General features: G+C 44.5%; 1 protein-coding gene across 2 annotated transcripts in view; it reads left to right on the top strand.

Moving 5' to 3' along the window:
• Positions 1–21,600: 21,600 nt before the first annotated feature.
• The window catches only part of UBE2Q2 (ubiquitin conjugating enzyme E2 Q2), a 46,637-nt gene continuing 40,543 nt past the window's right edge, over positions 21,601–27,694 (top strand). The window contains exon 1 of one of the 2 annotated variants that reach the window (XM_041489719.1): positions 21,601–22,041. In XM_041489719.1, the coding sequence (XP_041345653.1) occupies positions 21,856–22,041 (186 nt within the window). In that variant the 5' untranslated portion in view covers positions 21,601–21,855. The remainder of the gene's footprint in view (positions 22,042–27,694) is intronic. The other variant, XM_041489718.1, reaches the window with a different exon arrangement.

The raw sequence follows: 27,694 nt of genomic DNA, 5'->3' as shown, positions 1-27,694 counted from the left end.
CTAAACAAGGAGGACAAATTGTCTTACTGTGTTGTTTGGCAATGGAGCATCTTGACCCATAAGTTATTGTTTTTCTTGGCATTCCTAAAACCAGGAAAACTGGAAGGTGGCAGCTGACACAAAGATCTCCAGGCCTGTGTAGGAATTTCTGCTGACAGGTACCTGTGTAGGAATTTCTGCTGACAGGCACCAAGGGCTTCCCTGTGCACAAAAGCCCAGCAAAGTTCTGGGACAGAGCCATTCTGTCAAGAGAAAGCCCAAAATCACTGACCTGGATACCAACTGCTCTGTGTGCATTGCTAGTGGCACCAGCAAAAACCTGATACTGTGCCCCATCATTTGTCCATTTGACCAAGCCCAGAATAGTCAAATGTGAGGTCTTCAGCTTTCTCCCCCAGCTCTGACATGTGGAAAAACAGAAGCCATTTCCTGCTGATATTTCCACAGGTGATGTCACTGTCGAAGTTTGTGTCAGTTCCACTGTGCAGGTTTAGGGGCAGCTCATAACTTCTTAGCAGTGGCTGTAAAACCATATTTTGTTGTAGTAACAGAATGGTGTTGCAGGATGCCTAGACCAAAGAACAGGTCACAGTGTTCCCTCTTTCATGCACCAATGTCCTTCGCTTGCCTGTTGCTGGGTGTCTGTCTTTGCTCACAAACGAGCAATATTGAAGAAAATGAGCGGAATTGACTTTTTCTCTTGGAGGTCTTCGGAGCTCAGAAGAGGCTAGAAAAATGAAACCTGTCCCGCTGCTTGGATGACATTTTCTCCCACAGATAAATCATGGAAATCCCACTGTAAATCATGGAAAATAGCTCAGCAGACTTTATTTCACTTTACTTTATTAGCAGACTTGACTTTATTAGCAGTATGGGAAAACTAAGGCCATATTTTGATATTGTGGTGGCTAACAGCTGGCCTGACCACCTCGCAATAATAATTAATCCCCATTTTATAACTGAAAGGTCACTAATTGTACAAGTACCTTGATTATATAACCTGACAGAGAGCAGGCATTGTCTGGCTGGCCAGAACAGCGGGTTGGGCCAATGGGGAGCGAGAGCGCCGACCCTCAGCGCCGTGTGAGACAGAGAGTGAGCAATGGGCTTTGCTGCTGCTCACAAACCTCGGTGGTCTTCATCACATTCCTGCCTCTGACACCACAGCGACATTTTGGAAACAATTTTACCTGTGTTTGGACTTCCAAAGACACATATGAGTACACCCATTGACCTGGTTGTCATAGCTATGTTTTCACTGTGATTAATTTGATCCCCAGCTAATCACACTTGCCTGAAAGCAGGATCTGACTTATTGCCTGAAATTCTTGAAAAGAGATGGTAGGAGTGTCTAGTGGTGTGCTGGGAGAACATAACTGTGCTGCTTCACATTTAACTGTAGAAGGAAATTTTCTTTCAAACAAAGGAATCAACTTCAGTGTCACAAACTTTCCATTTGAGAGTTCTTATTCAGGCATACAACAAGAAGTTGTTCTGTTAGTGATGTGAGATAAAAGAATAATAATTCCTAATTCCTAAAAGTCCAAACCCAGTAATTGGCAGGTACAGCTGTTGCAGCTGATTCTCAATTGCTGAGATGCAGGAAATCCTCCTTTTGCTAATCAGACTACTCTAAACTTAGAGTACCTCCTTATCATCTACTGGCTGTTTTGGCTGTTTTACTGATGGAGAACCTATCAGCTGATGAGTGAAAAGTCACAGTTTCAGAGTTTTTGAACTAAAATGTTAAAAAAATCTCTTCTGTGAGATTTGGGACATATTTATATCTGTTTTAGGATCAGATTCTTGTTCATATTTTCTAGTAGTCACCTCTTCAAGCTATGAGAAATTTGGGATTTTTGTAATGTGTTTTAAAGTGCTGTTCTCTGTTGCCTTGTTTTGCCTTTTTATCCAGGAACTGTTGTCTTCTTGATAGTAGGAGTGCCACCACTTCACACCAATATCCTGCCTCTCTTTTCACATCCAATACTGTTCCATATTTATAACCACCACTTCTTACTATAAGTATTTTTCTCTGGTATGTATCTGTTTAACCAGGTATTGATCTCCCTGTTTAATCCTCCTTTTTCTGCAAAAACATTTTCTTTCTTCCGTCCTTTTTAAGAAGGTGAAAACAAAAATCTTTTTAGGTCATTGAGAAACTTAGAACAGCCACCAGTATTTATTAGTTAGATGATTTCAGTGACTACACTGTCTGTTCTTTATCCACAACTGTGTGTATCACATTAGTTGTCTGCCTCTTAAGTGAATTTAATGACTATAATGTGCACACTGATTTGTTTTTGACATTCAGATGAGCAATCTTATTTGTCATGAATTCTGCCCTTGACACATCCTTTGAGAGCACTTCTTGGGCCTCCCCAGCCTCATGCTGGGGGCAGTCTCAGACAATAGCTCAGCTCTGCTTTTGTGCTTCCCATTGTGCTGCAGTTGTGTCTAGAAACCACACCTGTGATCTTGAATGAGTTTGTTGTAAGAAGAAACCCTTGTTCTGCAGAGCTCCGAGTCTAAAGAGCTGAGACAGATGACAGGTGGAAAGGAAAGGGAGGCACCAGCAGGCTCTGTGACTTGCTTGACCTCATGTAGCAGTTGTGAGGTGCCACGTGCAGGGTGTGTGACAAAGCTGGGGCAGGATCCAGCTGTCTGGGTCCCCATGGCTTTGGCACAGCTCCTAGACCAGTCAGTCTCCAAAGTATCAGGCAGTGAGACCTTACCAAGAGTCCAACAGTACAGAGTGGGTGTAAATCAAACCAATGCAACTGTTTATCAGCCCAGGAAAAATTATCAGGAATAAGTGCATAATCTGTAGAGCCTTTATGTCTGAAATGGGATTGCTAGGGATTATTTATAGTGGCTTTTTACAGGGCAGTCGTCATGGGGAAATTGTGTAATTGTGCTTCTACTTCTGTAAAGTATAAGATCATTCTCAGAGGGAATGGTTTCTAGGAAGACAGCAGTGAAGTTCCAGAAAGATATCTGTGAAATTAAAAAGCCTGTCTGGGGATCAGCCGTGCTGCTCCTGCTAATTCATAGGATCTCAGCAAGAATGTTCTTTGACCAAAGTAGGAAATACTCAACTCAACATTCCCTTTAGGTTTCCAACTCTGTACCCAACTGTGCAGGGCAAGCACAGGAGTGAAGAAGCTCAGGTGGGAAAGTCAAAATCCACAAAAAGACGGAACAGCTTCTTTTAGAAGGGGAAAACTTGAGAAGACTTCTGTTTTCATCAGTTTTCCCTTTGCCTGGTTTACATACAAGCCTCATAGTCTTGGGTGTGTGAGACTGTGTAATATCAAGAGTACACTTCAGATACTGTGATATTTCTATTCACCTTGGTTCCTATTCCTAGAGGCATGCCTGGAGATCATCAGCTGAGAAGTCTAATTTATAAAACCACTTTTTTGTAATGCTGACAAAGACATGGCCAGTACCTGGTAAGGAATTGTGAGTTAAACTACTAGGGTAGTTATTCTTTTGTTGTTAGCATGTTAGGGAAAGGGTAATATAGCAAGGAAATCCTAAGAAAGTAGGCCAGAGATATTGCTTTGGATATTTCAATACTGCTTTGGATACTGACTTTATAGCAGTGTTTTGTTAGTGTGTCAATATACAAAACCTATCTTAAATCTAGTTAGAAGACATTTTCTTACCATCCCATTGATTTACTACACTATAAACCAGATTTTCTATCAAACTAAGCACTTGCAAACAGCTACTTATCAGAGGCTGTGCTCAGGGCTGCTGGCAAGCAAGCAACTCAAGATTTAAGGTACCTTGATGCTGCAGCAAGAGGGGTGTGCCTGGTACAAGCTGCAAGGATGCACTCTTGTGGCAAAGAGGTGCCATACAGAGAATAGGTGGAGTTGAAATCACCTTCTCTTTATTAGGAAATTGAAGACTTTCATACTCAAATAAGATGAAGAGATTATCAGCTATACTAGGGAATTTTCACTGCAGCATCAGTATTTTGTATTAGTTCTCATTATGTTTTCTCTGCTGGAGGGTACATTTGTACTTGTTTTCTGAACTACTTATAAGCAGGTGCTATTCAACATGCCTCAGTGTTTGCTCCCCTGGGCACATATTCATAGCTGCCTGCCAGCCAACTGTTTTTCTGTATGACTTAGAGGAGAGGAGCTGTCCAAGGGCAGAAGCTGGGGGAGCACAGGCAGCTGTCTCCCTGAGGAGATCCCCCTGCCTCAGCAAGCCTGCACGTCATGGAACCCTGCCCCTGCTGCCTTTGCTCTGCACACAATAAACCCACCACGGCTGAGGCAGTGCAGGACTGTGTCCCACTCCTGCTTTAAAATACTGCCAAGGTCAGGTGGGGAGAGTGCCAGGAGAGGATGGTGGCTGTGAAGTGTTGTGTTAACCCCAGAGCAGCAACGTCAGAACCATGGCAAGGGTTGTGTGTGTGCAAAACCCGGTGACTAGCCAAGAACCAGCCAAGAGGAACCACGGGTTGATTGAGGTGAACTGCTGAAAGATTCTGAGCATGTTTTAAAGGTTCTTAGGTGCCTGCTGCTATGGATGGAGTTTTGAACTTCCCCAGAGAACCTACCTGGAGGCTATTTTCAGTCCTTCCTCTGTCGGCGATGGTGAGAGAGATGGGGAGACTGAGTGGTGATCAGAAGCTGAATTTACTATGGAGTACATATGCTTATATACTATTCTAGAAAGGCTGGTAATTTTTTACTACAATGATTTAGTTAATCATCACATAAACAAACTTATATGTTTTGCCACATCTCTTGCTTGCAGAAGTTGATTCAATCTTTTTTTCCTGTCAGCCAGTCCTGATTCAATCCTCAAAGCTCTGTTTGTTCTGGCCAAGAGATCCTGATTATCGATCCCTTATACTAATTACATCCAAAGTATTCTCTGTCTTGTGTGCCCCAATATTCCTCTTGGAGACATTGTTCCTTCTCTGTAGCTCACAGCTGATCATGTGTTTTTTCTCTGCCACTGGTTACCTAAGTTGTGTGTTCAGGGAGGTTCTTTTTTAACAGTTTGCTGATGTGCAACTGGTAAGTCTTTAGCATGAGTCCCCCCTGCCCACCTCTGTCATTTAGGAGCCCTGTTTCTACAAACAGATGTGTCTTACAAGAGTTTCCCTGTGAAGGAAGCTGGGGATATTTGCATACTGTTTATGTAAGGTAACACTGACAAAACCCATTTGAAATGGTATGTAGTTATGTCACTGATAGGGTGTTTTCCAAATATTTCTTACCATGTTCTACAAAAGAAACCATAGTCAATCAGCAGCTAAACTAGTAATGCAAAAGGTTAATAGCAAACAAAAATGAAGAATATTGTAGCAGACTGCCAAGCAGTTGGCTCCATTCTGAGAGTGACAGGTGGGTTGCAGGTACCAAAGTGAACATCGGATGTGCAGAGGAAAACACAGTCTGTAACACTGCCTCACTTCTCATAGAGTCTCTGAAGATGAATGGCTCTCTCTGTTTTCCAAGACACCCAAAGACACCCTGGCAAAGTTACTTAGAATAGATCCTTAGAATGAGGATCTGCCCTCAGGAAGCGCCATCGAATGTCAGATGGCTCAGGAATGATCCAGCGCAGCCAGTGCAAAGCAGGGAGCTTCCCAGGCTGTTGGACTTGCTCCTGCAGGGAGCTGGGGACCTTCTCACCGTGTGGCCACCGGAGTTCATGTGCATAACTGAGTGAGAGGGAAAGGGTTTGGGACTGACACTGAGGCCACCTGGATCTCAGTGGATGTACAAAGGGCCCAGATGGAACACAAAGCCACTGGATGCTGAGTGAGCAACTGAAGTAGGTGATGTTGAAGATTCCAGTTTAACAGATAATGTGGATTATTCCTATAAAGTCCTTCTTATTTTGAGATTTAAGATGTTAGCATATACAAGATAGGAACATAAGATTGATCAGGACAGATTTGAATAGCTTCCAGTGTCCCTAGTTGAAAATGGGTTGGGAAAAGTTAAATAAATGGAAATTAAAAGAGAAAGAAGTCATGGATAAATATTGAGCAACACTGCTTCTCCAAACTGAGTTTTTCCCCTGTGAAAATGTGGTAGTTTAATAAAATGGAATAGACTAGCTTTGGAACATTAATGTGATCATACTTTCCTTTTTATACTAAATTGTAACCACTGTCAATGAATCCGCACTGAAAATTGTTCATCAAACCATCCTGTGCTGCACTCATATGATAAAATTCCATCATAACTCTGTCTGGCTATCATACAGAATTAATTCTCCAGTTGACTTCAGTCTGAGACAAAGTAAATACTGGTAAACAGGTGAAGGCTTTATGAACCTCAGAAAAATAGATTGCTAGGTGCTTTTTCAGAATACAAAGTGTGTTGTAGATTCTCAGGAACACTAAAATTACCAGAAACATTTAATCCCATACTGGAAATACCATGTGGTTTTGCCAAGACACTGAATAGTAAAATTAGTGTGACTTAAATTAATAGGAACAGTTGCCTAGAAATAGAACACATTGCTTAACTTAAAAGTTCAGTTTAATTCAAGGAGCTTTTTCTGAACTTGCACATCAGCTCAGTAGGAGAAGAAAACAACCACGCCAACATATACGGAATATCTTTGAAAGTCCTTTGAATGTTCTGATCTCCTCTGGATGAATACTGACCCATAGTAGCTGCTGTGATATCATAAGAATGCTCCAGATTTACCTGAGTGTCACTGGCTTCTTGTGTGGAGATAGCTGCCAAAGAGTGTAGTGTCTGCACGGCCTTCTGAGAAAGAGCCATGATGTCTTAAGAATATTACAAATTATTTTCTCCCCTTCTGCCTCAAAAGATTTGTAGATGTAATTTTTTTTTTTCCTCAAACTTTACAGATTTTTAGAAAAAATTCAGATTTTCAGGGCAAACCGGATTTGGTGAGCAGAAATGTCCCTTTAATTAACCACAGCTCTCCATCCCTGTGTCCCGTGAGATGGGTCTGGCTCCTCCCTTGCTTCCAAGGGCAGCTCCGGCCCAGCCGAAGGTCAGGGTCCCAGTGTGCTTCCAAAAGTGTTCCTCTGTCTCCATCTTCTGGTCAGCTCTTCGGTATTGACTGCACGTCCTGCTGCACACAGAAAGTGTGCATTTATCAATGTGAGAAATGTCCTTCTCTGGTGGAGGCATGACCCTGCCCTTTCCCTCTTGTTCCTGCTGCTTTCCCTGGATTGTGAAGAACAACACGGACCTGATGGGGATGGCACTTGGCTTAGTAGGTGTGTGAAGAAAGCTGCTTGTATTAACCACCAAGTCTGCTCACAGACAAGAAAATCACAAAAAATACTATGAGCAATCACAAAAAATACTATGAGCCCCATCCCTGTGCAGGTAGGAGCTCTACACGTCCTGGATGGTTTTTCTTAAAGCAGCTCTTCTGTAAAAGGTGACAAATAGTAGCACCGAGGAGGATAACAAGGGAATTGCTCCAAAATTGCTCACACTGAGGGCCATGGAGCTTCCTGTGCCTCAGCTCTCAGGTGCAGCTCTTGGATCAGGTCGGTGTGCAGAGGAGCAGCTTCAGCTGCTGGGACAGAAAAGCTCAAAACAGTGCCCCTCCTTGGAGGGTTGCAGATCTTCTCTTTGGGGACTGAAGCCCATAACTGGTTAAACCAACAGAAGTAAAATTAAAGATCTGTAAACAATAGAGCTAATTATTGTTTACTGGGGGGAAAAAATCCAAAATATCTTTTTTATTAAGGCTTTCCTGCCTTAATAACTACATACCTTTTTTCCCATCCTAAAAAGAGCAACACATTACCCAGCTTGTTTCTAAAAATGTTAGGCAGAAGTTGATCGCTGACTTCTTATGCTCATTTAACCTACATAGCCATATAACATTTAATCAACAGAGATGAAATTGTGTTTCTTCAGCTGATTTTGAAATTGCCATAGACAGTGATAGGCTGATGACTTGTGCTCTTTTGTTATAGAAAGAGATGATATTTTCTACAGGTAACTAGGCATAGGAAATTTGAAATGCATTCACTTTTTTCTAAAAGTCAGAGCAGTTCTTGGTCCTGCACATCCCCCTGCTGGCTGTTTTAAGTGGATTGCAATCACATTTTCCTGGGGTTTTTTCAGTGTTTTCCTCTTCTGTGTTGTGTGTGAAAAGCCCACACAAACAACACGGAAAACTGACTGACAGCCTTGGGGCAACAGTGAAACTGCAAAATGCTGCCAGGCACACAGAGCAAAATGACTGAAACACCAGGGAAAAAGCAATTATTTTTAGTCACTGTATGTTATAATAGGAGCCTAACGGATTCTAACAGATGTGGGATTTTTGAAACAAGATGGTATCCTCAACACAGATGATGCTGTACTTTTTGGTGAAGGTTGAGTGTAAATGCTGCTTCTCACTTCACCATGACTCATGTGATCCCCTGGAAATTTCAAAACTTGGGGTGATATAGACTCCAGAAGATCTTTCTTTGGAAGAGGCAGCTATCTTTGGCTCCTTTCCCTGGATGGGAACTCTAAGGTGGAGTTCTACCACTGAAGCAATGTAGAATTCACTGCCTCTGGGCACACCACCCTTTCAAAGTAGGCCTTGTGCTTCTCATGAGCCAAAGCCTTTGTAAACAACCTCCAAAGGGATTTTAAACCAAACCAACTGACAAAATGTGGTACCAGAACCAGCAGGAATGGAGGAGGGCTAAAATGGCCAGAGGCAGAGGCAGTCTGGAGAGCTCAGTGCTGCACTCCTGTTACAGCTGCTCCCCTGCAGCTGTGCCTGGCACATTTGGGGGCAACCTGTCTGGGGACACTGGGATCTGTGGCTGGATGACCCTTCTTATCTGAAGAAGGCAGAGAGGAGACCTGGGGCCTGAGTTGCAGCTCAGGAGCTTAAGAATTTGCTTAGGTAGGTGCCATCCTGGTATGAAAAACTTCAGGAACCCAGCTTCAGCTAAATCCCATCTGAGCTGTGTGAGTGCAAAAATCAAATTAGAAATTCAGACAGATGGAAACCCCTCAAAAAATGTATGCTATTTTGTTTCCCGGAAGGATTTTGACAAGTTGTTTAAAGCTGTGCAGCTTACTACTTATCTCTGCCTGATCTTTGAGACACAATTCAAAATAAACTCATTAAAGGTTTGTGTTTCAGCAGGGGAAATGCAGACTTGCCTTTTTGCATTTCTAGTGGCAACATCAGCAGCACATAGCAACAAACAGCTGGAAATCTCTGTTTAGGTTACTGCCTAGCCCCCATAGTGGGATGTATGTATGTGATGACTTCTTCTAAGTATGAAAACTTACCTCTTTGTAGCTCCTCTAGTGCATGTGCAGCACCAGCGTTAGTGCTTGGTATGAGGCTGCTGGCAGTGAACCTTGAGAGGAGACTGGACAGTTGCATTTCACAGTGTGAAGTTCTCATGGTATGCTGCAGGCATCAGGAAAAAGTAATTGCTTCTGCATAGGTATCTGCAGTTGCTAAAACCCTTTATCTCCCAAATGTGGTAAGTGCATGAAGTATGTGATTCAAAAGAGAGATTGGTAGATGAGTAAATCTGAAGTTCAAACATTTGCTTCATAGCAGGTTAACAAAACTTCTAAAAGTGTGGCATTTCAGTTGGGGTTTTTAATTGCAGCCAACAACAAAAGCTCCATGCCCCTTAACAAATATGTGCAGGCTTGTCTTCCCCACAGTCCCTGAAGTAGGGCAGGGAGAGGCTGACCTGGGAGATTTGTTTCTTCTGGATCTGCAGTAAAGTAAGGCATTTAGAGAGATTTTCTGTGGCTCCTGAGAATGCTTCTAATTACCCCAGCGAGCAGGGCAGGAACCTAATGGCTGTACCTACAGCCACACCTTTACACAAGAATTCCGTTTGCAGCTGCCCTGAGCTGCTGCCCTGGGAGCTGCACAGCTGTTTGCACCTGCAGCACAGGGACTGGGGGCGATGGCACAGACGAGGAACAAGAAGACTGGAGCCCCAGCTTGCCTTCAGTGCTGGCTGCAGCTTGGCAAGGAGGTGAAATGGGCCCTTCTGGCCACGTTGCTGAGGCTGTTCTGAGAGGGGCTGTTCCGGCTGCTGCTGAATTGGAGTGAGAGCTCCCTGTCTTTGCCTCCTGTTCTGCTGTCCCTCACAGTACATCCTGCTCTGCCAATGTGACTGCACACACAGTCACTCCCTAACCTAGTTCTGTCAGAATGATGCAGGTTGGGTTAGCTATTTTTTTAATATGGGAAAAGTAGCCTCAAGGCCAGGTTCTCTTGCTCAACTTCTATTACAATAATAGCAGGCAACATTCATATTATGCTCTGCTCGAGTGTGTGCGATCAGCTTGTGATTGGACTTAATAGCTCTGTAAATAAAAGAAACACAGAACAAAAAGCGCAATAGTCCTCAGAAATCCAGCTGATTCCTGGAAGAATTAACTCATTTAGAAACCTTTTAGTGGGCCATATTGATTACATGGATGTGTTCAGAGCAGCTGTGGATATTGCAGTAACAATGAACTGAAGCAGTTTATCAGCACATCAATTATTTTACTGGTATAAAAAGAAGCTTTAATTGGACTAATGATGATGGGCTTAATCTTATGTTGAAGCTATCTGTCTATCACAAAATTATCTCTCAATGAGCTCATCTGTTTTGCAAGGAAGAAGCTCATAATCTCATGGGATGGAAGATGTTCTGGCTATTTATAGTCACTGATTTTATTTGTAGGGAATATCATGACTTCACAAGTGCAGTGGCACTAGTCTCCCTGGTAAAGCATTTATCCTAATCTAAAGGGAGCTGTTTGCTACAAAGCTAGCCATGTACTTAAAAGGGCCATTGAACAAATCTGAAACACTGGCAGTCATTTGCTTGTAAAAGCAGCAGGTGAATCAGTGTGTCCTGAATGCACAGCAGCCCAGAGCCAGACTGCTCTGTGAAAATGAGACAGTGAGACAGAGGAGAAGATATTCCTACCCAAAATGGCTGAACTGCCGAGATGAATTGGGCAACAGCACATGAGCAGCTGAGAACGTGCTGCAGCCTTCTGGCTGCTGGGGGCATGCAGGGGTGGGTTTAGGCACTCTCAGTTAAAGAGGAGGCTGCTGTTCTTACACCAAGGACAGGGAGAGAGTTTACTTTTTCTCAGGTATTTCCTACTAGCTAGTCTGTTCCAAACTAGCTAGTCTGGGCTAGCTTTTAGCACTAAGTTGTGTGGAATTACTTTTGACACCTGCTCCCAAGGGATGAAAATACCTCTCTGGTTATGTTTGCAGAGATCACTGAGGACCATGGAGGTAGCTGGAGTATATCTCCAAGAGATCAGACATGTTCCCTACAGAGACAAATGGAGAATAAGTTAATCAGAAAGAGGGTGGAAGTGGAGTTTCTGTAGAGCTCAGGGATGAGAGGAGCAGTGAGCCAGCAGAGATCACTGCTGGGGTGGAGGATGGAGACTGGGGGACTCTGACCTGCTTGGACCAGGCTTGGGTTAACAGTTCCACAGCTTGAGCCTTCAACAGGATGTGGAGCCAGCCCCAGGACAGCTTGGGGTACAGGAAACCATGTCAGAGCTGTGAAGGGAGGGAGTGTGGGTGCACAGCACCTGCTGCTTTCTACCAGGCACTTCATTTCTTGCATTGCTGCAGCAGTATCCACAGCTATCAGCAAGCCCCTGGGCTGCAGCTGTGCCTGAAAGGACAGTGCAGCCCCAAGTCTGAATTTTTTTTTTTTCTCCTTGAAATCTCCAGGAATAGAGTGCCCTTCACTAGCTTTCTACCTGGTCTGCTGAGGCCTGCCCTTCCTGGTTGTGGGCTCAGTGATACCACAAAGATGATCAGATTTGTACACAAGGTACGTGTAGGATAAACTAGGACCACATCAGTGGAAAAGGCCAGATGTGTGTTCCTTTAAATAATAATCCTTCATGTAATATCACACTTAGTTGTCATAGAAACCATGGCATCACTAAGACTTGCAGCTCTTGATCCTGCAAAACAGTTGAACATTTGCTTTTAATATAAAGTATGTGCTTAAATTCCAATTATTTCTGTGGCACTGCTTGTATGCCTAGAATAAAGCCCACACTTTATTTTTTTCCTGTGTGAGAGTGATCTGGCCCAGTAAAACCTCTTGGTTTCTTTAGTTAAGCCCAAACAGTATGCACGTTTCACAATCAGAAAAATTACTAGCACAGGAATGGTCTAAAGAGAGTCCAAACAGAACTTTTTAAAAAGATGTGTTGGCAATTGTGTGCTTGATTAGATCACACCACTGTCTCTGCTTCTGCAGCCTGAAAAAGCATTAGTAATAATGCTTTTCACAATTTCTTCCAGTACTTAGGGCAGTGGACAAGTCTTAATTCTATTGATTGTATAAGGAGAAATTTTTTTTCAATTAGTCTAGAACATATAGAAGTTCAATCATAATTTCTAACAGAAATATTCATGCTCCCAAATTAAATAACCTACTTATTGTAGCTGTTCATTAAGCATTTTGTATTTTTCTTTGAAAACTTAGTTTCTGATTTAAATGTTTAACACTTTCTGTTTTAATTTTAAGGTACGTTTTAGCATTCAAAGTGCTGAGGAAAGTATGAAAGTATCCCTTGTGTCTCCAAGGAAACAACAAGAAAAGTTTGTAGTTCTGGGAGTTTTAAAATGTCTTTTAGCTGGGTCTTTGAGCAGGTGTCCATGTTGAATATTCAATTCTGTTGCAAATGCGTTTGCAAGATGACACATGATATTTCACTCATTTACATTAACTACAGTATTTTCCCCCAGATCATACTACAAATGACAAAAGACAAAAAGGCCTGGGGTACCTTTTCAGGGACTAAATGTTCCCCTGCAGACAGGGCCTCATTCCAGGCTTGCTGGGCTCAACGGGCAGATTTCCACTGGAGCTCAGTGGGTTCTTTATCAGAATTAGGTGTTTTATAGTTCATATTTGATCTCATGAGAGATGTGGGGTAACGCTTTGACCAATGTCAGCAGTTGATAACTGGGCCTACCCACATCTGTTACAAGTGTTCTACATAAAGTTATACATTTACATTTGTGCCAAGGAAACCTGTTCTGTAGAGCTTCAGTAAGTCGAGGTGGTGGCAACTCCACAGTAAATTCAGTGCATTTGTAATGCTTCCTGCCAGCAGAAGTAAAAAAGTAGCAATATCCCAAAGGCATCAGCTTTTGTGGAAATTAAAGCAGAAGGTTAATAAAGGTGGCTGAGTCACAACTCTCTTCCAATTGAGGGGATGTTTGTGGACAAATCTTCCTGCTATTTATTGAGCTCCACCAGCTGGTAAATGACTGTGTATTTCTAAAAGCTCTTCTTGTCAAAAGCTTAAATTTTGTGAATGGAAAAAGGGTTTAAAAATGTTCCTGACTAATCTCCTTGCCTGGAGAAGAAGGTATCAGCTTTGTACGACTAAAAAGATAAAGTGATGAGCATGCTGTTGATTTTGCTGATTTCAGAGTACCTGGACAAAAAGAATCTCATCCATAGAAGCATTTTACGAAATAGCAATATTCACACCAAAAAATGAGTATGAATTTATGGTCAGCCATATTCACCAGCAGACGGACAAAGGGAAATTTCTCCAGATTAGTTGTTAATAATACTGTATAAATGTAATTAATTTAAGCTGAAAACAAGATAGGGAAAGGGAACAGTAAGCTACTTTTCTAGTTTATACTTACAGGGCTTAAGTGTGGTTTTTACACAGCTCCTCTGAGTCTAAGAATTCATAGTGCTCCCGAGTGTTCACTGAAGCCCATCGGAGGTGATGGACAAAATGTGACTGACCGTCCTGAACGCGTGAAATCAGTTTCGGAGCACAAGAGCGCCAGTGCACTCCTTTATCGGTCGTGGCTTAGGGGCCCGTTTCTCCCGCCGAGCCCCGAACACCTCGGCCGTGTCCGGGCCGTGTCCGGGCCGTGTCCGGGCTCTGTCCGGGCTCTGTCCGGGCCGTGTCCGGGCCGTGTCCGGGCTCTGTCCGGGCTCTATCCGGGCCGTGTCCGGGCCGTGTCCGAGCTCTGTCCGGGCCGTGTCCGGGCGGGCCCGCGGTGCCGTGAGGGCCGCCAGGGGAACGGCCCGCCAGGGGACGCCGTGCGAGCGCAGCGGGACCGCTGAGGGGACAGCCCGGGACAGCGGGACGGGGGACGGAGGGACACGGGGACAGAGGGACGTGGGGACAGCGGGACATCAGGACAGAAGGACACTGGGACATGGGGGACACCGGGACATCGGGCAGCTCGTGGGCACGCCCGGAACACCAGGACATGGGGCAGCTCCTGGGCAGCTCCTGGGAACACCCGGGACACAGCCGGGACACGCCCGGGACACCGGAACGGGGCAGCTCCTGGGCACACCCGGGACACAGCCGGGACACAGCCGGGACACGCCCGGGACACCGGAACGGGGCAGCTCCTGGACACACCCGGGAAACGCCCGGGACACCGGAACGGGGCAGCTCCTGGGCACACCCGGCACACCGGGAGCGGGCGCCCTTCGGGCACCGCCGGCACACGCGGCAGGAGCGGTGCCGCCCGCCCAGCGCTGCCCGCGCTCCGCTTCCTCCAGCCCACCTCGCCACCGTAAAACCGCAGCCTTTTCCCTCGGCCTTCCCTGCCGTGCTCACCTTGGGCCACCCTTGGCCCGGTTTGGTGGCCACTCTTGGCAGCTCTTTTGCCCTATGGCATTGCTTCCTCGAGGAAGCAATCCTTGTAGGGTCTCTTATGTCAGAGTGGCAGGAATCTTTTGGCCAACATTCAGGTAATATTTTCCTCTTCCCAGCTTAATTTAAATTTTCTTGCTTCTTCTCTGCATCAGAACTAAATAATCCCTTACATAGTGCTCTCAGCCTGCAGATTTGGGGAGCCAGAACATAAAGGCAGGCCCGTGCTACAACTCGCTGTACTTTTGGTTATGTGATACAACCGTGTACTAATGAAGGGAGGGGACAATAAAGGTCCTTTAGTTCCTTCCCTCCAACCCTGTTCCTCTCCCCCTGTCTCTGTGGGAAGACAGTGTATTCCTATTTGACTATTCCCTAGTTAAAACTGTTTATATGAGACTGGTTCTTCAAGCCAGATAAATCTTCCAGATTTATCTCAGCAGATAGGGGACAAGTTAAGACTCTTGTCTAGAAAAAAAAATATCACCTTGGTGAGTACATTGCCATACTACGTTCTTGCAGGTGTCACACAGATGTTCTGAGGTTGCTCAGTTGTGCCTGGAGCTAAAGTGAGTGCAAGCCAGGGCTAGGACTGGGGTGTGTAAAGGAGTATCCTAATGGACATTGGCTGCATCAGAGAATCTAGCTCTGGTGTTTAATGCTATTAGGTCTCACATCAGAAATCTGTCCTCCAAGTCCCACACTCTGCTCTGGTTTTTGATAATTTTCTGCTAAGATCACAGTTGCAGTGTTCTAGGTAAAAGAGCACAATAGAATGTACCAAGCAGGGTAGATTCTGAAACCAGCGACAGCATCTGCTCTGCCTCCCCAAGCCAAAACAGGCTGTAAGTGTGGGTGGAAATATGGAGAATCCTATGGAAAGTAAGAAATGTGGAGGCATGGGAAGGAACTGAGAAGGTGTGGGGTGGGGCGTGTTATAGAATGGGCCCAAGTGAGATCCAGGGTGATGGTGATATAAAAATGCAATCTATAGAAGAGTAGGAATCACTAGGTTTGTGGCTTTATAGATCGACATAATTTTTTAAATTTATTTTTCTGCACCTGTTGGAATTATTTTCTTGTCATCGTTGCTATTCAAAATGTGTCTCTCTGTCATCTGATAATTTCATCAATTATAGTCTCTTCTAAATCACACTGAAAGTCTTGATCTGAACTCTAACACAGCACTACTGTGATCTGTTTTAAACACATTAAGTATCTTTTCCTGCTCAATTATTTGCTATTTTTATTCCTTATTCACAATTCTTAAGCCAGTTCTCAAATTATGTGGGTGCTGTTATGTCAAAAGAGATGTGAATTAGTTACATTCGGAATTCTGTGACTCAGTCTTCCAAATGCTGATTTAATGCCAAGTATGTTGGTTCTGTTACTTTCCTTTTACTCACTGATGTTGTAAATCTATATGAAGTTCCTTTCCTTATAAACTCCAGGGCACATATAACTACTTGACTCTGTTATCCTTCACCTGTTTCAGCACAAAGCTAATTCTTTGTGCTTAAGATTTGTTTCTAGCAGGAAAAGAGTCAGATTTACAGAAAAGAATTGTTATGATCATTCTTTTTCTGAGGTTTGGTCTCGCATTTGATTCTCAGACTGATGTTTTCTTTGACTTTTTCTCAGTCATTCTGAGGAAAGATGACTTCAAGTGAGCTTTATAATGAAAAAAAAACTTACATTTTCTGTCCTTCTTTCACCAGTAAAGGTAGATGGGTTAGTTTTCCAGATGTACTTCACTAATTTTTTTTTATTTGTGTGTGTGTGTGTGGGGGGGGGTTATTTGTTTTGTTTTGTGGTTTTGTTGTTGTTGTTGTTGATTTTTTTTTACAGTGTTATATCTACCAAACTCAATTTTGTGCATATGATATTTAAAATTTAGCAGACGCAGATTATGTAAAATTACTGGGGCTTGGTAAATCTTGACTTGCAGCCTATGGACACTTGTGATTTCGAAATCAGCAAATGGTTGAAAACCACTAGTTTAGCTCCCCAGTCTGTCCTTCCCCACATACCAAATGAGGCTGCATCCTGTCACACCTGGTTTGGTGTGACACTGGTAAGGCAGCACTTGAATCTGTGGAGGGTTTGAACAGGGACAGTACTGTCCAAGGCATAACTCTCTTCCCCAAAATCTAAACTTGCCTACAAAAAGAGATAAAAGTAAATGAGAAGCTGTGGATGGTCGGGTTGCTGAGATGCATTTGATCTGTCTTTTCCATGCTAAGTGATGTGGCTGCAGAATCTGGAACAATAACTCTGACCTGCCCTGTTCACCTCCGTGTCTGCCAACTCAGATGCCCTGTGCTGATATTTTAAATGTAGACAAAGTTAACTGCCTATCAAAATAAGAAATCAGAAGGGGGATGGAGGGGCTGAGTATTCAGCTGTGGCTATGATTGCATGTCAGCCCTGGGAGCACTTGAGCTGGGGGTCTGCCCATTCCCTTGCCTCCCACTCCAGGCAGAAATGTATTTAGCAGGACTGAGCCTGGCATCCAGCCTCTGCTCCTGAACATCCCTTTTAGGTATCTGTGATGGCAAAGGAAGATAAGCTCGTTGGGCCCTGCAAGGCTTTTGAGCCTGTGGATCCCAAGGAAAGGGTGCAGGTCCTAGGGAGTCAAGGGAAGGTGTGTTGCTCTGCTCTGAACTGTTCCATTCAGCTACTTCTTACCTCACCCAGCTGGCTGGAAAAATGATATCACATTTTCCTTTTTTCTGTAGCTTGTTCATTTATTTTATCAAATGGAATGCCTCAGATATGGCTGCATGGCTCCTTGTTGCTTTCAGAGATGTGTTTTTAATCTGTTTTCAGGAAGCTGTGTGAGCCATTAAGGAGAGATCTAGGAGTGTCCTCTCACTGTATGCAGAAGGAGTTTGATTTCTGATGTGTATACAATGAGGATTTTAATTCCCATCTGCAGCATTGCAAGACTGTGATTAGCATGGCTTGGCTTTCCTGGGGCACCTTTCTTCTAATAAATTAACTCCCACAACTTTCATATAGAACAAGAGCATATCATTGACCTTGGTTTGCAGACACCATCCAGCTTTTGACAGTTCAGAAATATTCACTGTTCAGTCATGGATGTAAGTACAGCCAGAACTACACAGAAATCCACAAACAGTAGTGATCTCCACCAACAGGTTATTGCTGTTTCCTGTACAGGATTACAAACATTCCTCAGAGGATGAGCCAAAGGACTCCAAAGAAGGGACCTAAATTACTTCATTGCTGACCACCACAGGGACGGACTCAGAAGAACTGGAGTTGAAAACTACTCTGACCATCCTGGGTACAATCATGCAACTTGGTTGTTTCGTTTTTTTTTTTTTTTTTTTTTTTTTTTAATGTTAAATTCATGGTCATAGTATTTGAGTGCCTGCAGACACCTCTTTGACACCTATTACTGAACATCCAGGCAACAGTATCCCTCTGTCCCAAGCTGCTCTAGGAAAGATTGGTATTGGAATGCCATTCCTTAACTGTTAGAGGGAAAATTGTTGTCTGAGGGACTAATCAATCCCTCACCCACTACACACGATGTTTCTTGAAACTAGCCATTTAATCAGCTTTCATGCACTGATGTGCATTTCTCAATGCTTTGAAGGTGACTTCATTATTGAAGAATGACATTGGTGCTGTGAGCTCAGAATGATGTGAAAGCCTGGCTTTGGCAAGCAGGACAGCTTGACTTGTATCTTGGTAAAGCAGGGTCCTCTTGACTCTTTCTGCCTTTGTCCAAGGTTTCAGGTAGGGTGTCAGGTATTATTTGTCTTTTCTAGTCTCAAGTTCTGCTGCTATCTGTGAAAAAGTTAAGAGTCTACCTGGGGATCAACTATTATCAAACTGCATCATCCATCAGTAAAATCAATTTACACTTCCTCCTGTCTCATTAACTTTATCCTTTACTTTGTCTGCCAAGGTTCAGGGATACAAAAGATCTGGGCCTTCCTTATTTCTGAAATGGCAGTTCCTTTTTGGTGCCTGACATTTCTTTGTGGAAAGTGACATCAGAATTAAACAGAAAGACCCCTTTCTAAGTGCTAGGCTGTAAATGAGAGAAGTGAGATCAAAAAACAAAACTACAAACTACTCTCAGAGAAACAAATCAATTCTCTGCTAGGCACACTCAACTGAATGTACAGGAGCTTCATTCAGGGGTAAAGCTGGAAATACAGCAGACCTGGAAAAGGCATTCACAAGAAGAAAAGGGCTAACACAAACTGAAATTCATCTGTGCTCTGGAATATCCTTTGTTTAAGCCCCAGACAACTATTGTTTTCATCAAAGCCTATTCATGCTATATTTTACTTCATTTCCTTCTTAATGGCTCCTTCTGAGCTCATCTTTCCTTCAGTTCCCTTTGCCCCTTGCTGCTGGCCTTCTGTCTTGCCAGACACATGCCCATCTGATGTGTTGGAAACAGGGCTGGCAGTAAATGATGAGGGGAAAGACAACTTTTGTCTAAATTATTGCTCTTCTTGTTCTACCCAAGAATGCAATGAGGAATCTGCTGGGTTTTTTTCTGAGAGTTTCAACTGAAGATTCTTACAACATTTCCTATATTTAAATAAAAAGGAGGAAAAAGAAACAAAGAAGGTTATGAAGGTATATTATCTTCAAAACAGGGTTTTGGCCAAAGTTCAGCCCCTGGCTATATGATAGAAAGAGGTAATTGTGATGTTGAAGATGCAAATTAGAAAACAATGGTGCTTACAGGCTATATAGATCAAGGAACTTAAGAGCAACTGTAACTGCTGAAATCTGATAGAATGCTCCTGGGGGCTGTACCAACATTCATGACATTTATTAACCTGAGATGTCATGTCCTGCCCTGTGCACCATCATTTTGGCCTTTGGGAAACTCTGGGCTTTCCTGAATCATCTTATGACCAACATGAGATTCATGTCAATGTCCCATGGCAAGTCCTGAAAGAAACAGGAATGAGTCACACATGTCTAACAGCTCTTCACACCTCTGAAGCAGCCTCTGAATTCCAGAAGAGGAGACAGCCCCAATGTGTTCTCAAGGTCTCATCACAGAAACCAATTCACAGCTTGCACAATGCCTACTAAATACTGAGAAAGGCAGGAGAATTCAGAGTAGTGGCTGTGCAGCTGCATGTTGCTTCTTGAAGCCTGCAACAAAAAGGCAGATTGAATGAGCTGGGGAAAGTTCTAGACCAGGTTTGCAGAACACACTTGGCCAATTAATTTGTTTGGCCTGCCAGGTGCTGAGAAGACATTGTGGCAAGGTGTCCTCCCAGCCAGCACATCCACACATCTCAGCTGTGCAGCTGCCAAAAAAAAAGTGTGGTGTCACAGTCAGTGGAGAGGCAGAGGAAAGGTAGATGAGAAGACAAGGAGGATGGAAGAGCAGAGGTAGTGATAGAGGCAGATCTGGTAAGGTATGACAGAAGGTGCAGTTTGAACTTGCTAAGCCTACTCACCTAACTGCTGCAGTGAGGCATTCCAGGCCAAAATCCTATCGTACGAGGGAAATTGGGCTGAGTCACCAAATTCATTCCTCTGCTGTTTCATGCATCACACCACGCAATGCCTGACAAAGTCTGCTTTGTTTAGTTTTGTCTCTGGGGTTCCCATAGGGAGGCTCTTCCAGGTCCTCCCTTTCTAATAGGTATAGTCATTTTCTGCTGCTTATTTATAGCTAGTTTGCCCCATACTTAAACCATCCCTTATATCTCAAAGTTCTTTGCCCTGCCTGTTGATGTATTGACACACAACAGTTATATCCACTCTGGCTTCACTTTGCCGGCTGTACAGTCTAAGCAATAGTTCAGCCTGTCTAGAAGAGCTGAGTTGCACACACTGTATAATCAGTCTTTCAAATGACAGCTAAAAAAATCCTGTGGGCTTTCTGGTATCTTTCATTCAGAGTATTTAACTAGTGTCAATCCCTCCTGAGTCCTTTTGTAGCAAAGTGTGTTCTTTGCAGCTCTCTTTGATGGAAGGATAGGAATCTCAAGCCCACAAATCAGTAAGACTTCCATATGCTTGGAGCTGGGCATGTGCATAACTGTTTTTCTGGATCAAGATTAGAATTCTCACCACTTGACAAGGTTCACCTTGTGGTTAGTGAAGTGCTTCCGGTTTGTCTGGAATTAAAGATTTATAAAAAATATCAATTTTAGAAAAGGCAATTCCCTGTTTCAGGTTTATGTGTGTACTGCATTAATTAATACCTGGTTGGTGCAACAACATTGCTTATATCACACTTGTCATGTGAGAGCCGCTCCATATTCCCGAAGAACTGACAACTACCTATATGCAAAACCAAGAGGGGAAGGGACAGATAAAGGTGCAGAGATGGTATTTCCAGTGTCAGGAAGGGGCAGTACCTCTTGATCTCTGAATGTAGCGAGTGTTCACTTCACCACTGATGCTTTCATGCATCATGATGCTTTTTCTGGGGATAAAATGTTGTACAAACAATTATAGGGGACCTTAAATGGAGTAGTAGCAATTTTTCTTGGCCTCTGATTCCCAGCCTGCAGTCACTGACAGCAGATTTTATGTGTATGGATCCACCAGAAACGTCAGGACAGCAATTCCTGGCTTAAGTCGACTGACCCCCGACCCCCGAGGAATACTGAAGGACTGACGGGACTCTGAGATGACAAGTGCAAACCCAATGCTGCAGTTTTTTCTCAGCAAAACAGAAGTGCGGTGAGGAAGCAATACCGAGTGCCCTTCCGCAGGGCTGAGCGGTGGGAGAGCAGGAGCAGCACGAGTGAGCGGCTCCTGCGGTTCGGCAGCGGGACCGGAGGGCTGCGAGCAGGGCTGCAGGAGGCGGTGCCCGGGCAGGGCTGGGGCGGGCGGGCACCGCCCGGCCCCGGGGGAGGAGCGGGGCGCGGGCCGGCCCCGGTGCGCGTGTCCCGGGCGCGGGGCCGGGCTATAGGGAGGAGGGCAGGGCGAGGGCGGGGCGGTTAGCGAGCCTGGCCCGGCCCGCCGGGGAGGAAGGGAAGGGGAGCGGGCTTGCGCTGTTGCCCTTTTAAGCGAGCGAGCGGGCGCCGGAGGCCGGTACAAAGGGAGCTCCGCCGTGCCCCGCCGGCTGGGGCTGCCCCGGCCCCGCCATCTTCTGCCCCGCAGGCGCGGCCGGGGCCAGGGTCGGGCCGGCTGAGTCGGAGGGAGGCGGCGGCAGCGCAGGCCCGGGCCCGGAGATGAGGCCAGGATGTCGGTGTCAGGGCTCAAGGCCGAGCTGAAGTTCCTCGAGTCCATCTTCGACAAGGACCACGAGCGCTTCCGCATCGTCTCCTGGAAGCTGGACGAGCTCCACTGCCAGTTTGTGCTCCTGCCACCGCCGCCGGGCTCCAGCCCGCAGCCGCCGCCGCCGCTCACCATCCACTGCAACATCACGGTGCGGGGGCCGCGCGGGGCGGGGAGGGCCGGGCACGGCCCGCCCTCGCCATTGTCCGCGGGGCGCGGGGAGGGGGCGCAGCCCCGCCGGGGTGACTCAGCACGGGGGGGCCGCTCCGCAGGGGCTCCGGGCGCCCTCCCCGCTGCCACCATAACAAAAGTTACAGGGGGCGGGCGGCCCCGGCCTCTTCTCCTGCGTGGCGGGAGCTCCTCTGGGGGACCCGGGCGCGGGGGAAGGACGCGGGCCGGGACCGCCGCCGCCGCTTCGGGGCCGAGAGCTGCGATCCGGAACAAAGGGCGGCCGGGCCCGGGGCAGCGGGCTCAGAGTCCCGGGGCAGCGGCGGGGGGGAGCAGAGGGACCCGCTGCCCGGCCCGGCCTTGCGGCGGCTCGCAGGTCGCCGGTAATGGCGTGCGCGGAGCCCGGAGCAGGCGGCGGGCGGGCGCTTTACCGAGTGCGCCACACGGCCGCGGCCTGGGGCGGGCCCGGCCTCCCCCGCGGGGCAGCCCGAGGCGGCCGCGGCGACGGGAAACTTGTCGGTGTCGCCGTCGTGGCGGGGTAACGCAGAGCCCCCGCTCTGCCGCCGAAGGGCCGTTTTATCATAACGGTGCGTTTAAACTTGTCAGGGCTACGACCAGCCGTGTCCGAGTTGAGGGTCTGGTGTCTGCCGGGGGCTTTGAAGGTTCTCCTTTCTGTGGGTTTTTTCCCCCTTAAATTGGTTTGGCTTAATTTTTTTTCATCTGAGTGGAAGAGAAGCTGAGTAAAACGTTTGGTGTTGTGTGACGTGGTAACAGTCCTCTGGTTCTTTAGAAGTTTAAGGCCTAAACTTGCTGAAGGATCTGAACATATTGGCGTCTGTGACTCATGTACAGGAAAGTGCTGGAGGTTCATTTTTATTGGGTTGGTTGCAGTTCTAAGTGACTTTAAATGCCTTATCAAGATTCAACTGAACAGTGACATATTGAAACACTTTAGGTGAAAATAGCACGTTTGTGTTCAAGGAAGACACGTTCTACTACTCTTTTTTTGTCTTTATATGAAAGTTTCAAACACCGTGGTGGTCAAAACATTCATGTAAATGTGAATATTTTAGTACTGAAAGATGACAATGTGTGTGCAAACCAGGCAAGTTTAATAATAATCATGACCAGATTCTCACTTGCCTTAAAGTAACTTTATTAAATTAAAGGTGAATTGTTAAGTGGATCTTTCAGTTTTCACAGTTAACCGTTTTGAAAAGTTGCTTCTGTAGTCATGGGACAGGTCTTTGTTTTACTGGGTACTTGTAAGACATAAGATTCAGGGGTTTAATGGTAAGATAAACAAGAAGCATTGGTGTTCCTGTTTCCAGACATGACCCATCAGATAATGAATTCTGTGACTTCCTATAAATATTTTTTATTCAGTAGAGAGTGTTCCATTGCAGAGAAATTTGACTTTTTGTTTCCACACAGCGTGATCTATTTCATAAGTCTCGCTCTAAACAATAAAATGAAAGGTCTGATGATTGTTCACCCTTAGTTGCCAGTTGAATTTGAGGAGTTATTTCTTCTTTGTCAAGTCACAGCTAACAGGTAAGCCAGAAGTAAGACCTGAAGTTGTAGTGCTCAGGATTTGTGCTTGGTGTTTATCTACTTCTGGGACTGCTTCATTGTACCGACTTCTGATAGTAATTCTTACTGCGAAGAAATACACCGCCTTAGCTGTAGGCCTTTGGCTGAGATGAGCAGGCAAGAAACCGCTTAGGTCACTGTTGTCATATTTGTGTTAATGAGGAAACAGTGTCTGCAATCTGCTGTTACAGTCACTTGTCCCAAAGGTCAGGAGCTCTTTCATGTTCCATTAGACTTGTGGCATATGAACTTGCAAAAAGAACAGGAAAAGTGCTCTTTGAAACCGCAGAGCTGAGACTTCTGCTTTGATGAAAGGCTGTGTCTGAGCTTCTTGAAAGTTCTGTTTACAATTGTCTGTGAGCAGCTTGGTGCTTTCTGATGTTGACTAATTTCTTGTTCTTTGAGGCAGGTGGCTACTTTCCCCATGTTAAAAATAAATGGGATGGGGCAACCTGAGATATAGGCATGGCTCCCTTGAAACAAATGGGCAGCAGGTGATAGAGCCTAGAAGAGAAAGCTCATCTCTGGCCTTCCATCCTAGTTCTTTCACGCACATTTTAGAACTCTTAACTGTCACAAAAGTGATTTTTTTTTTCTCCCCCTTCCCACTGAATGGAGTCCCTTGGCCCTAACTCCTGATTGCCTCCAGATATTTTTGGGGGTTTTTGAGGGTACTGTAAACTAGAAGAGCCTAAGTCTTTTTTTACTGTGCTTTGGTGGCTCTGCAGATACTGAGGGAACTAGGACTTCAAATAGCAGTAGTAGCTTGCAAAGACTGGTAAGGCTATAAAGTTGTTGGTAAACATGTTTTTTTTGAGGGACTCTACATCAGAAGTTGCTGTCGCAGTGTTTTGGATTTGCAGAGCAAATATGCAATTTTAACTGTTCGCTTTTTCTAGCTAGTTTAACCCCTGTAATACTGATCCAGCCAGGGTATTTTCTTTACTCAGCAAAAGCATCCTGTGGGTTGTGTCTGGGTGTTCAAGAATTCTGTAAAGGGGGAAGAGTAAGCACAGAGCTCAATCACCACTTCTTTTCTTTGTGGTTCTATTAGCATACCTTAATAGTTTATGTAAAATGACAGCTATCTAGCAGTGTGTGGAGATGCTGAGTTTATGGGATGGAGAAATAGCTGGTAGGGAAGGAAGTTTTCAGTAGCTAAAAAGAGATCTGATAACTAAGTTGGCTCTGAAATTCCCAACAAATCTTCTTTTCTCTCCAGCCTAGAGGGAAGAGGAAATATTCCTCTGGAGATGTGAGGGAGCATATATGCTTAGGAACTGTGTAGGTCTCCACAAGTTTTCTAGGCTAACATTCAGAGTTTGGGAAGTCTGCCACTGGCATTTCTCACTGAGATAATTTGCTGATTGTCTCTGTATTATAAGTTTGTAGAACTATCAAAGTTCAGTATTGGCTATAGCATCTCAGGGACACTGTACCTGTGACACTGAATAAGGCTAGAAATTAAAGCAAGATAGATTTTACTTGATAGCTCCTCTGTTTTTAGAGTGGCAGCTGAACTTTGTCCAAGTCTGTCCACTATTTCTGGTAGTGACCTGTATTAGAGCTTACATGGTTAATCAGATTATTTTAAAAGAGGCACTTCAGGGTGGAGTCAGAAATATTGCTTCTTATTCCTGAGAACTGTCCAATTATTGAACTTGTTCAGGCTGTGTACCTTCACATTCCCATTTTGTTATGCCAGCAGCCGTGTGTGTCTCCATTTGGAGTTTTATTTCTGTTTTCCTCAGGTTTCCATTTTAGTTAACAGCACTATTCCATTTGATCAAGTTCAGTAAACCTTGTCTTGTTCCTCATGTGTTTTGAAATAGTATCAAGCCTATGGTCTTACTTAGAGGAGTGTGTTTATTGATCATGACTTTAGGTCAGTGTCTTTCAGTACAATCTCTAGCTTCAGTTTGGTACCTTATCAAACTTAGGTCATAGTATTGCAAAGGGTGTGTTAGAATTATTCTACGCTGAAGTATTTTCCTTGTTGTTTCAAGGAAAAGGACTGGTTTGGATTGCTGTAAAACATTTTGGTTTTTTAATGTTATCTCTTCAGAGGGAAACTGGATATTAATATCTCTCCACCCATATGCAAAATTCCTGTTGAAATTCTGTATCCTCAAGTGACCCTTGCAGGTAGAGTGGGGGTTTGTGCCAATTCCGTGTGGTAGCAGGTTTGCCCTGAACGGATACCAGGCTGTGATGTGCAGTGATATCCTTCATACTTCAGCAGTTCAGTTCAGGTGATGTGGCTGACTCAGTAAATTCCTGCTTCTCTGTTGGAAAGAAGCATCTTCTGCTTCTGCTGAAAAATACCCTGCTGCTAAATCAGAGTTAGAAGCTGCTGTGAAAGACTTGAAAAGGCTGCTGCCTACAGATAACTGCAAATGGTGGAAAAAGACTTTATTTTCCCTTAAAACCAGAATGGATGAAAAGATATTACCTGCGAAGCTTTTGACAAGTTGGGTATATACAGAGAATGAGTGTATTGGAACCTGGGACAGTTCTTCAAAGGCATAGGATTTTCATATTGAACTCACTCCTAGCTAATGCCTAGACAGCTGGCAACCTTTTTAAAAGGTTATTTATTTGTACACAGAACTAACCACATAATGAAGGAGGCATTCAGTTCCAACCATGGATTTATTTTTTTTTGTACCTCATTAGGCATTCTGTAGTGAGGTTGAGACCTTTGTCTCGCAGCACATGGATGTCAGGACTGTATAAAAGCATACACAGATTTATCATGATAATATGTACTTTTTAGTTAGGGTTAGATATACTTGCTGATTTTAAAAAAGGCACTCATGCAATTATTATCAAACATAACATGCAGTAGAAATTGACCAGGCTTAGTATTGTTTTATGTAGCAAACCAAAATCAAGCTAACAAAAAAATTATTAAAGAGTAGTGAGGGTTTTAGTTTCTCCTTTTATGTCAAAGCTGTAATTGGAAAAAGAATGTTGAAAAAAGAAGTAGGAGGAATCTTTTGTGTCTGGGAGATGACCTTTCTGACACCACAGTCTGGTTGTGTGATGTGTGTGGAAGGCTGTAACCAGTACTTCAGGACTTAAAAGATGGTTCTGTATTCCCTACAAGGTATGAAATATCCTGAAATATCCTAGAAAGCCACAGTGGTGGGCTTCAACTAGAAATGCTGGTGTGTGTTGAGGTCTCAATGCACAGTAAATTGTGCTCATTTCCAATGGGTTGCTCATGTGAGTTGATGACAGTAACCTCAGAACTGGGATTGATGTGGTCCTTGAAAGAGCTCTCTGTGCACTTTTATAATTAAAGAAGTTTTGTAGAAAGAATTGCATTCTTTTTACTCAACATCCTTCCTCTTGTGAGCTGTTCGGGAGGTTTTGTCTCTTGGTGCCTTGTTGATATCCTCAACACGTATTGAAAATTGGGATTTTTAGTAAGAAAAAAGTGTGATGGTAATAGTGCTGTTTCTTGCAGACCAGTAGAGGCTGTGTGCCTTGTGAAGTGGCTGAAATTGAGTTTGCTGCATTACGACCTGGCTGGCATGTAAAAATTCTTACCAAGTTCTTGTTGATCTGGACTGTTTCCCAGTCTGGTTTAGCTGCACAAACATCTGTCCTCTTACAGCAGGGGCACAGCACTGAGTGGGAGCTGCTGGATCCAGCAGTGCTGGCAGAGCCTGGGGTGGCACTTAGGACTGACCTCTCCTGGCTGCATTGCCTGGGGTGGCACCTGGCCCCCGGCCTCCACCAGTGCCTGTGTTCTTACAGTAATGCCTGGACCACGCTTAACTACGAGGAGTTTGTTTACTTGAAAAATCTGACTCTTTCCTGGAGACTGCAAGATGCAGAGATGAAGATAGTTCTCTAAAATAGTGTTATTAGAAAAGAAAAAGAGGAGGTGAAATTTCTTGATAGGAACAAATGTTTGTAGAAGTTGATTAACAGAAATTACTGCTACTTTAGTTATTCCTCAGTGTGGACTACTTTTCAGTACTGTCAGGTTGTTTGCCTTTTTGTAGTTTTGAAAGGTTGTAAATGCCTGAATT

Source organism: Pyrgilauda ruficollis, unplaced genomic scaffold (genome assembly GCF_017590135.1).
Source record: "Pyrgilauda ruficollis isolate IOZ18807 unplaced genomic scaffold, ASM1759013v1 scaffold96, whole genome shotgun sequence".
NCBI lineage: Eukaryota > Metazoa > Chordata > Aves > Passeriformes > Passeridae > Pyrgilauda > Pyrgilauda ruficollis.
This window is presented reverse-complemented; position numbering and strand designations above follow the sequence as displayed.